This window comes from Sapajus apella, unplaced genomic scaffold, assembly GCF_009761245.1.
Source record: "Sapajus apella isolate SASKATOON/1434 unplaced genomic scaffold, GSC_monkey_1.0 scaffold3, whole genome shotgun sequence".
Lineage (NCBI taxonomy): Eukaryota > Metazoa > Chordata > Mammalia > Primates > Cebidae > Sapajus > Sapajus apella.
In genome coordinates, this window is record NW_022436943.1 from 2,793,073 (window position 1) to 2,803,919 (window position 10,847).

A 10,847-nucleotide genomic window follows, 5' to 3' on the forward strand; every position below is an offset into this window, starting at 1 on the left:
TTTATAAATAGAAATCTATTGGCTCACAGTTCTGGAGGCTGGGAAGCCCAATAGCAAGGTGCCAGCAGGTTTGGTGATTCTTATTTTAAGATGGTGCCTGGAAAGCCACATCCTCTGGAGGTAGGAATGCTTCATCTTCACAAGGCAGAAGTGCAAAAGAGACAATGAACCTTCTGTTGGTCCTTTCTATGGCATTAGTCCATCAGGGCTCTGCCCTCAGGACTTAATTACCTTTTAAAGGCTCCACCTCCTAACACTATCACATTGGGGGATTGATTAATTTCTACCTATGAATTTTGGAGGGGACACGAATATTCAAACCATAGCACATAGTTAGGATAGGATACCTGGTATCATATAAAGAAAAGTGCCTCAGAAAAGTTACCTGATGCACTTTAATCATTTATTCTCTAAAATGGGGACAGCAACTATTCTGATTCTTTGGAGGAAAGTGAGTATTTAAAAGCTTTGCGGCCAGACGCAGTGGCTCACACCTGTAATCCCAGCACTTTGGGAGGCTGAGGCAGGCAGATCACTTGAGGTCAGGAATTCGAGACCAGCCTGACCAACATGGTGAAAACCCATCTCTAGCAAAAACTACAAAAATTAACCAGGCATGGTGTCAGGTGCTTCTAGTCCCAGCTACTCAGGATGCTGAGGTGGGAGAATCACTTGAACCTGGGAAATGGAGGCTGCAGCGAGTAGAATTCACTGCCACTGCACTCCAGCCTGGGTGAGGCCGTTTCAAAAAACAAACAAAAAAACTAAACACCTTTACACTCCTTTTTCTCCTCTCCCTCTCTTCCCTAAATTAAATGTCACAGCAACTCACACCTATAATATTAAGTACTTTGAGAATTTGAAGCAAGAGTATGACTTGGGGCCAGAAGTTCAAGACCAGCGTGGGCAACATAGTTGCCCAGATTTCCCATCTCTAGAAATAATTTTAAAATTAACCAGGGATGCTGGCATGCACCTGTGGTATCAGCAACTGCAGAGACTGATGCAGGATTGCCTGAGCCTAGGTCAAGTTTGCTATAATTGTGCCACTGCACTCTAGCCTGGATGACAGTGAGAACTGGTCTCTAAGTAAATAAATAAATAAATAAACAAAAGCTTTGAGGCAAGTGCCTGTAATCCCAGCACTTTGGGAGGCCAAGTTGGGAAGATCACTTGAGCCCAGAAGTTTAAGACCAGCCTGGGCAACATAGTGTCTCTAATATATATATATGCATGACAGCACACACCTGTAGTCCCATCTACTGAGAGGCTGAGGTGGGAAGATCCCTTGACCCAGGGAGGTTGAGGTTGCAGTGAACCATGATTGTGCCACTGCACTCTAGCCTGGGTGACAGAGCAAGACTCTGTCTCAAAAAAACAAAACAAAACAAAAAGGGCCGGGTGTGTTAGCTCATGCCTGTAATCCTGGCACTTTGGGAGGCCAAAGAGGGCAGTCACCTGAGGTCAGGAGTTCGAGACCAGCCTGGCCAACATGATGAAACCCTGTCCTAGTAATAACACAAAAAATTAGATGGGCGTGGCTGCGGGCACCTGTAATCCCAGCTACTTGGGAGGCTGAGGCATGAGAATTGCTTGAACCGGGGAGGTGGAGATGGCACTCCAGCCTGGGCAACAGAACAAGACTCTGTCTCAAAAAAACTAACAAACGAAGCTTCTTTATTTATTTATTTTTTCAGGAGGGGAGAGTCAAGGGGATGGGGGAGAAAACTGAGAAGATGGGAGGTGGGGAGGAAAGAAGTGAGGGAAGGAGAGGGGAAGGGAGGGAGGGAAAGGGGGAGAAGCAAGGGAGTGGGCCACAAACAAAGCTTTGATAGTAGAGCTCTCAACATAGGGATCAGTATTGTTTACTTATATCTCTAAGCAACCATGGCTGAGAACCAGTTTGGCTATCTCATTCTGTAGGTCTCTCATTCTCAAATTTTAGTATTTATAAGAATCATCTAGGATGCCTGTCGATTCCCAGGACCCACACCCAGAGATTTCTTCCATAGGCCTAGGTGGAGTCCAGGAGCTTGAATCATTGATTTTGATGCAGGTGATCTGAGAGCCACTTTGAAAAAATACTACACTGAGGTGTAATTGATGTTTCATGAGACATTTATTGTAAAAGAGCACTTTATTATTAATATTTAAAATGAACTTTTTATATAACAATAATTAATACTTACTATAAAATAATTCAAGCCATACTAAAAAACCTAAAGAAAAAGTAAAGGTCCCTTCCTCATTGCCCACTCTTCTCATCTTTCTCAGATATGTTTTGATGATTCGTTTTCCAGACTTTTTTCTGTGTCTATGCAAATATATAGTCATGTATCACTTAATGATAACGATTTTTGTGTTTTTTTAGTAGAGACGGGGGTTTCACCATGTTGGCCAGTCTGGTCTCGAACTCCTGACCTCAGGTGATCCGCCTGCCTAGGCCTCCCAAAGTGCTAGGATTACAGGCGTGAACCACCACCTCCAGCCGGAATCAACTTTAATTGTGAAGAGACTAAGTTTCCTGGGCTCTGGTCCTAGATATGTAAAATGGACAATAAAAAGGTTACTATCTCAAGGGACTTTTGTGATTATTAATATATATAAATAGTGTTGCATAGGTCCTGGCACAGCACACGTTTTTCGGTGAGGCTTAAGGAGGGGAAGATTCCCTCACGCAGCTTACCCGTTGGTCTGATTTTACAATACAAATTTTTTTGGAGCTGGTGATTAGGTGCGAGCTTCCAGCGCCTAATATTTTCAGTGGTCTGTCTCTGGACATTTATACCAAGATCTAATGTTAACAGCAAAAAGATTTTTAAAAATTAGACCTGTTTATCGCGCTCTCAGTGCAAACTCAGCTCACAAGTTCACGCTAACACAGCTACGAAAGCGAGTTTCGAGAACTCGCGCAGTGTGCCACCGTTCGCCAAGGGACGGTAACTTGGGTGACCGCAGGTGTGGGGACACAACTGCTTCTACCAGGCGGAGAGCAAATGCAGGTGCTGCGGCCCATCGGAGTCATCCACAAGGCTCTCCGAGAGCCACGCCTCCAGGCAAAGATGAATTCAGCGGCATTTAGACCGTGGTCGCAGCCGCCGCAGCCTCTTCTTATCCACCTTCCCACCTCACTTTCAGTCGGCCTTTCCAACTCCCTCTAGGTTCTACGCTCTTCGATTCGTTAGGCTGCAGGTCGCAGCAGAACAGCAACACAACGCCGAGAGGCTTAAGGTCCGCAAAGGAGGAAAGCGAAGACACCCGCCGCCATTGTTTTTTTCTTCGAGACAGAGTCTCACTCTGTCACCCAGGCTGAGTGCAGTGACGCGATCACGGTTCACTGCAACCTCGACCTCCTTAGATGTGCGACCTTAGTAGATGTGCGATAGTTGATACAGCCTCTGGAGAAGCTGGGACAACAGGAGCGCGCCACCACGCCGGGCGAATTTATTTATTTATTTTTTTTGCAGAGAAGGGGGTGGTCTCGCTATGTTGCCCAGGCTGGCGTAGAGCTGGACGCAAGAGAACTTCCCGCCTCGGCCTCTGAAAGCGCTGTGATTAGAGGAATGAACCGCCGCGTTCGGCCCCAGGCAGCCATTCCAGTCAGCGGTATCAACAGCAACCGGCAACAACTCTCGGCTTTTTGCTCCGCCTTTTCCGCTTGCGATCCTTTCCACTTCCGCTTCTGGAGTTCCGGCTCTGCCATGAAGAGCTTTGCATTGTGGGAGCTCTTTCCTTTCTCGCTCCCCGGCCATCTTAGCGTTTGCTCTTGGTGAGTGGGGCTCCTACCGACCGTGGTTTAGACAGTGTGGGGGGCTTTGCGGGTTGCTATTTGGAACTTCGGATCCTAAATTTCCTGTTTTGTTCTCTGTTCTAGGTTGGGGGCCGTCCTGCACCTAAGGCAGGAAGATGGTGGCCGCAAAGAAGACGGTGAGTGAGGCGGGCCCGGCCCGGAAGCCGATTCACGTGGAGAGATGAGTCTCAGCCGGGGCGGGCAGATGTGAGCCCGGTGGGGTGACAGCATGCCTACTGGCGTTTGGAGGACCCCAAAGGGAATCCGATAGGCCCTCTCAATGTCTTGGGCCCCTCGACTTCGGAAGTTTAAGGGGGTCGGCTTCAAAAAGCTGGGTCCAGTTGTGAGGTGGTTGCAAACGAGGCCTTCAGGTCCGTGTTTAATGTTTGCTTTGTAGAAAAAGTCGCTGGAGTCGATCAACTCTAGACTCCAACTCGTTATGAAAAGTGGAAAGTACGTGCTGGGGTACAAGCAGACTCTGAAGATGATCAGACAAGGCAAAGCGAAATTGGTCATTCTCGCTAACAACTGCCCAGCTTTGAGGTAATCGGAAAAACCTGAGCGGGCGTCGCCTACCGCGAATTCATTGTGAAAGAATGTATACAGGAGTGTAAACTTGTAATCTAAGTGGCATGAACTGGATGTTATGAAAAACTCGTTTTCCAAATGAACACTTGCAGGATAATTACGGTAGTGATTGTGGTGTTTGGCTCTTCATTCCCGTCTCTCCCACCCACCCCCAAATCATGTGCTCCCCTTCTGTGAGCTTATTTTTGGGCGAGAAATGTGTGTGGCAGGAGTGAAAACAGAATATCGAGGTTTGATGGACGCGCGGACACATGATTTGTTTTTCCGTGTATTTTGTGTCCTGCTTTTTTGGTTCTTTTAGCTTTGAGGTGCTTTAATAATGCTTCATTGTGTGAACTTTAGTGTCAGAAAACCAGGTAAGAAAAGTTGAGGTTGGGCTGTGGAGTTGCAGGCTGTCATAGAGTAACCCAGTTTAGCCCACTAAATCAGTTCTGAGGCAAGGTTTATGCTTGACTCACTGTTTTGAAATTGAATTTAGAGGGTATTCTAAATAAGCTCAAGAAACTCGGATCTTGCAGAATATAAGCCATGTGACCAAATTTCCTGAGGTAATGCATAAGCTGCTTATAGCATTTTATATAGGGTGTCTGTAGTTCCTGTCAAAGCCTGGAATGCCCTTTCTGTCCCATCCCGTGGTTTGGGCTTTTCCCTAACCATTCCCTGAAACTTACTTTAAAGCCTGTCTTCTATAGTAGGGCTTCTGAAACGTGACTGTGCAAAGAAGTCACATGGGTTGTCTTGTTAATATAAAAGTTCTGATTTCATTGGATCCGGGATGGGGCCTGAGGTACGTGTGTGTGCGCGCGCGCATGTGTGTTTAGCACCCACTAATCTGCTCTCTGTCATTACTGAGTAGGGAGTAGGTACCATTTCCCAATTATTTATTTATTTATTTAGAGACGGAGTCACTTGTCACTCAGGCTGGAGTGCAATGGCATGATCTCAGCTCACTACAACCTCCGCCTCCCAGGTTCAAGCAATTCTCCTGCCTCAGCCTACTGAGTAGCTGGGATTACAGGTGCCTGACACCAAGCCTGGCTAGTTTTTGTATTTTTAGTAGAGATGTGGTTTCACCATGTTGACCAGGCTGGTCAGCAACTCCTGACCTCAAGTGATCTGGCCTTGCAAAGTGCTGGGATGTGAGTCCAGAATATTTTTTTGAGACGAAGTTTTGCTCTTGTTGCCCAGGCTGGAGTACAGTGGCATGATTCCGGCTCACTTCAACCTCTGCCTCCCAGGTTCAACCAATTCTCCTGTCTCAGCCTCCTGAGTAGCTGGGATTACAGGTGCGCAGCACCACGCACACCTGGCTAATTTTTTTTTTTTTGTATTTTTAGTATAGATAGGGTCTCACCACGTTGGCCAGCCTGATCTTGAACTCTTGACTTCAGGTGATACGCCTGCCTCAGCCTCCCAAAGTGCTAGGATTACAGGTGTGAGCCACTGCGTCCAGCTGGAAATTTTAACTCTAAAATAGCATCACTTCCCATCTAGAATTCTGGGTACTGGGGCAATAGTGACAGAAATGGTTTATCTTTTAAAGGTTTGGATTCTAGATCCTCCACTTACTATTCTGTGGCTCAGTTTCATTAGCTAAAAGAATAAAAAATAGACTACATAATACCTAATTTAAAGATTGTCATGGAAATGTAAAGTATGTGGCCCTTACTAATGCTAAATAATGCTTTGGTTTTTTGTTTATTTGCATCCTGCCCTCTTCCATGAACATAGATACTACCTTTAATGCGGTTGAGTAGGTATTTGCTGGTTGCCCCTTCTCTTGTAAGGGATACATGATGAATATGATGTTTTTTAAGAGTATATAATTTTGTTACTGATTGACTACATTACTGATTAACAACATTAAAACTAGTAAAAGAAGTAGTAACAGTCTGTCAGTCACTTGGTATGGCATTTATTTATTGACTTTTTTTGGTTCCCAAAGGAAATCCGAAATAGAGTACTATGCAATGTTAGCCAAAACTGGTGTCCATCACTATAGTGGCAATAATATTGAACTGGGCACAGCATGTGGAAAATACTACAGAGTGTGCACACTGGCTATCATTGATCCAGGTATGCTTTTAAAATCATAGTCTTTTTTTTTTTTTTTTTGCCTTTCTTGTGTAATGTCTGGACAAGTATTTCTTATTACACAAGAATCTTTTGTTCCTAAGTTCAAATAGAATATGAATATAGCAAGGCATATCCTGTAGTTGTATTTTGTAGAGAATTGGTAATAAATGCCAATACATTATAATTGGCTTTTATAATTAAAACTTTTACTGTCAGATAATGAATTTCGTTTGATGAAGTACATGTGAAATAGTGACTTAGAGATATGGTAAAAGGTGAAATTGTAAGGGGAGAAGAATCCAGTGAAACAGAAGAAAGTAATTCTTCCTGAGAACAGACATGTAAAATTAGGTAAAGGGGGGAAAAGGTGCCTGAAAATCTACGTCATCTTGTTTTCCAGTTGTGAATCTTTGATTCATAGAATACTGCGAATATTCTCGCTGTTCTGATTTTGTAATAGTCAGGACAGGCTAAACATTCGCTATATTAAGACCATGCGTGTGTCCCCAGACCTAGTTCTTTCACTAGGTTTGGTTTTATAAATGCTGGTGATAAACCAATTTTATTGTATGATCATTTTGTGTGATCATATAATGGCTGTGATTCTAGGTTATATTTGATCAACCTTAAGAAAAATGACAGTACAGCTAATGTGATAACTTTTGCAAAAAATCAGTGCTAATTTGCAGACTATTGTCTAAGAACGGATAACCAAAGTAGAGAAATTTTATAGAACCAGTTGCTATTAAAATTAATTGTAAAATTACTGTATTTTTATTTTTTAGGTGATTCTGACATCATTAGAAGCATGCCAGAACAGACTGGTGAAAAGTAAACCATGCAAAATTTTCCTTTAATAAAATTTTTCCGATCTTGTTTTAAAAACACTGTATCCAATTCAGTTTTGTTCTGTGTATATTTTTGTTTTAATGCAATTTCCTGAAGCTTGGATTAGAGAGGATGAGGCGGATGTGGCAAGACTTTTCAGTAAAGAGTTACACATCCTGGTTTCTGTCTTCCAGTTTTTGTTAAGGGAGTACACTGGGTTCCTTTATAGTACTAGATTTTTAGGAAGCTCAGTTTTTATAATTCCATTCTCAGGACATTGTTTGTATTTTGGCAGCAAGGTTAAATGCCCAGAATTTAGCCAGAATTGCAATTTACCAAATCTGAGTACCTAAAAAAAGATTAACCGAAGTGTTTCCCCATCCAAAATGCAGTCACAGGTCAAGAAAAGTTTTACTTTAATGAATAATCTTTTCTAAGGTTGTAAGTGGCTGGTATACTTGGATGACTTCTGAGTAATCCCAGATCACCAATAGGTGTTAAGTCCAAGTTTTATATCATATACTAGTAAAAGATGTACAGTGAAGTACGTTAAGTATTCACATTTTTGGGAACTGCATATTGCATCCCCCAAGAGGATGTCCCAGGGAACCCTCCTTCGTATGTTAATATCCTTTGGAACATTCAAAGGAATTAATTTGAGGGGAAATAATGATTTAGTTAGATCTTAACTTACAGAGTTGAATGGTGCTAATGAGGTATGCCCTATGTAGTCAGCTGGACTTTGAGGCAGGGGGGCCACAGAAGTGTCAGAAAAGACAATGTCCTTTGGGTTCTAGTCAATCTCCTTGCCCCTTCATTTCTGCATCCCCTCTTTCAGGCAATTTTTTGTGGTAGATGAGTGAGACATTAAATGAGGATGCCTTCTAAATAGGATACAGAAAATCAAGCATTTACTGCACTTGGAGTCAAAGGACCCCAGCTCTTAATACCTATATGACAGCCCTGGGTGGGTCATGTTCCCGATCTGATAGATGTGGGAAAGGAGTTTGTTTTTTTTCCAAGGGAATAGCTCATGATTTTAGTTTGAAGTTAATCTGAGGTTGTGGATATATTAATACTTTGAAGCGTCTGGCGGTTCATAGTTTTACTGGTTCATTTACTCATTATTTCTCAATTTGGGAGCACTACTGACTGTAATGGGACAGTTCCTTGTTGTGGGAAGCTGTGGATTCTGCAAGGAATTTTTCATTCTTGGTTTTCCTTCCATGTCATTGTAATCAGCCCCAAATGTCACCACGTTTTTAAACTAGCTTCTCTCCTAGTTAAGATCAACATATGAAAGATTTTAAGTGTTCTAAGGTGTTCATGTTTACATATCCAGAGACCAGTGTGCTCAAAGTGATATAAAATATTTGAATCTTAATCTTTGGTAAGAATTGCTTGGTCTGACTTCTGGTCTATAATAGTGTTAGTCTGTTTCCATAGTTCAAAATATTTGAATCTCATGGTTATGGTAGTTTGTGTGCTTATTATCTACTTGGTCAGTTTCTCCCCCAGGTTGGCTTTTCACACTATTTGGGTTAGTTTTTCCTCCAGGTTGACTAACTCTAATTTCTCAAGGTGTGGTGACCCGAAGAATACAATATTGCACATGTTGGTGTACCATTTCTTTGTGTGGTTTTTTTTTCTTTGTCTGCAGGCATCTTGGAATGATGGTTTTAAGAAAATTTATGATTAGGGCCTTCTAGGTAGTTGATAATATGCTATAACATCATTTGGCTTTTGCCTTTTCATTATTTGTTCTTTTTGTACAGTCACAACTATTTTTTTTTCAGCAAGGAGCAAGTTTAGAGAGACAAGAAGTTTAAACCTAGTAGATAGGAAACATCACTCACTCATTTTGGCCTGTGTTACCTTTGATTAAGTACTCTTAAACTGCTCTTAGAAAATGGCACTGGCCAGGAAAATCTGGGGAAATGTAAGGTGACATTTAAAATGTTCTTTTCTAATTATAAGCAGTATGTTTGGGTAGCTCTAGTATTCAGAGGATTGTACGCAGCCAATTGGATTTACTCCATACCTCTGCTGAACTCGGGGGTATGGAAATAGAAATCTCAAAGAAGAGATTGGATATTGTAGAATGTGTTAAGAATTGCAGTTGGAATGGGATGGTGGCAGGCACAAAAGAAATGTAGAGAAGAAACCAAATTTTAGGCTGATTATGAATACAACTATTAATAGTTGGATCATCTGGAAGATAACCTGTGTCATGGAAAAGTTTGCCATCTCCTGTCTTCCACCTATTCCTTAGATTTGCTGCTCCCTCCATCTGCAGTGGAATCTGGTTTCTTCCCTTTTCTGGGCCTACCCTGTGCTTGTTCTGAGGACAAGTTTAGCACCCAGTCTAAAACAGGCACCTCTGAGTTACCCGAGAACCTTTTTTATGACATTGATTACACCTCTCTCACTAAAGGTTCTACAGGACAGGGACTCAAGGTATTCAACTTTGTGTCACTTATCAAAAATTAAAGTGGATAATGACTATTAGGGCTTAAACATTTAATTCTCTTATTGATAACATTCATGGCTTTCTAGTTCAGAATTTTGTCTTGTTAATAGTTCTCAAACTTCTTATGCATTTACCATTATTTAATTTACTACTGCCTGTTTGCTTTAAAAGATAGGGGTGGGAATCTGCCAGATTACTTTCCTCAGGTCAGCAAAGAATTTATTCCGTCCTTTCATTCACTCAGCATGCGCTTAGCTCAAGCACCATCTTTGTGTCCAGTACTCTAGGCTGTTAAAGAGTAATTGTTAATACTGAGCATTTAAAATGTCTTAGGGCCCAGTACTGTGGCTTATGCCTGTAATCTCAGCACTTAAGGAGGCTGAGGCAGGAGCATCACTTAAGGCCAGGAGTTTGAGACTAGCCTGGGCAATATAATGAGACTCCCATTTCTACAAAAAAGTTAAACATTAGCCCTTTGTGGTGGCTGTTGTGCCACCTACTCAGGTGGCTGAGGCAGGAGGATTGCTTGAGCCCAAGAGGTTGAGGTTACAGTGAGCTATCATGGTGCCACTGTACTTCAGCATGGGTGACAGAGCAAGACCCTGTCTTTAAAAATAAATTAATATGGCCGGATGCGTTGGCTCACACTTGTAATCCAACACTTAGGGAGGCTGAGGCAGACTGATCACCTGAGGTCAGGTGTTCAAGACCAGCCTGGCCAACGTGGTGAAGCCTGTCTCTACTAAAAATACAAAAGTTAGTTAGCTGGGTGTGGTGGCAGGTGCCTATAGTCCCAGCTACTTGGGAGGCTGAGGCAGGAGAATCACTTGAACCTGGGAGGAGGAGGTTGCAGTGAGCCAAAATCACACCACTGTACTTTAGCCTGGGTGAAAGTGGTGAGACTCTGTCTCAAAAAATAAAGTTTTAGGTACTTTACAAAATAGTGTATATATTAACTCATTTAGTCCTCTGACCACTCAGTGAGATATTACTATTAGCTTTATATTGCAGATTAAATCCCAGATATGGAAAGGCCACAATAAATGATGAAAATGGAATGCAGAACGCTTACACTGAGATGTACAAGTGGCAAAA

At 42.5% G+C, this 10,847-nt stretch overlaps 1 protein-coding gene and 1 non-coding gene across 2 annotated transcripts; both read left to right on the forward strand.

Moving 5' to 3' along the window:
* Window positions 1-3,468: 3,468 nt before the first annotated feature.
* On the forward strand, window positions 3,469-7,346 carry RPL30 (ribosomal protein L30). The gene is made up of 5 exons (XM_032248450.1): window positions 3,469-3,769; window positions 3,875-3,927; window positions 4,188-4,333; window positions 6,324-6,454; window positions 7,240-7,346. The coding sequence occupies exons 2-5, from the start codon at window positions 3,907-3,909 to the stop codon at window positions 7,287-7,289; spliced, it is 348 nt and encodes a 115-aa protein (XP_032104341.1). The 5' UTR covers window positions 3,469-3,769; window positions 3,875-3,906; the 3' UTR covers window positions 7,290-7,346.
* On the forward strand, window positions 6,880-7,011 carry LOC116536099. The gene has a single exon (XR_004262479.1). It is a non-coding gene; the product is annotated as a small nucleolar RNA SNORA72 (small nucleolar RNA).
* Window positions 7,347-10,847: the final 3,501 nt, after the last annotated feature.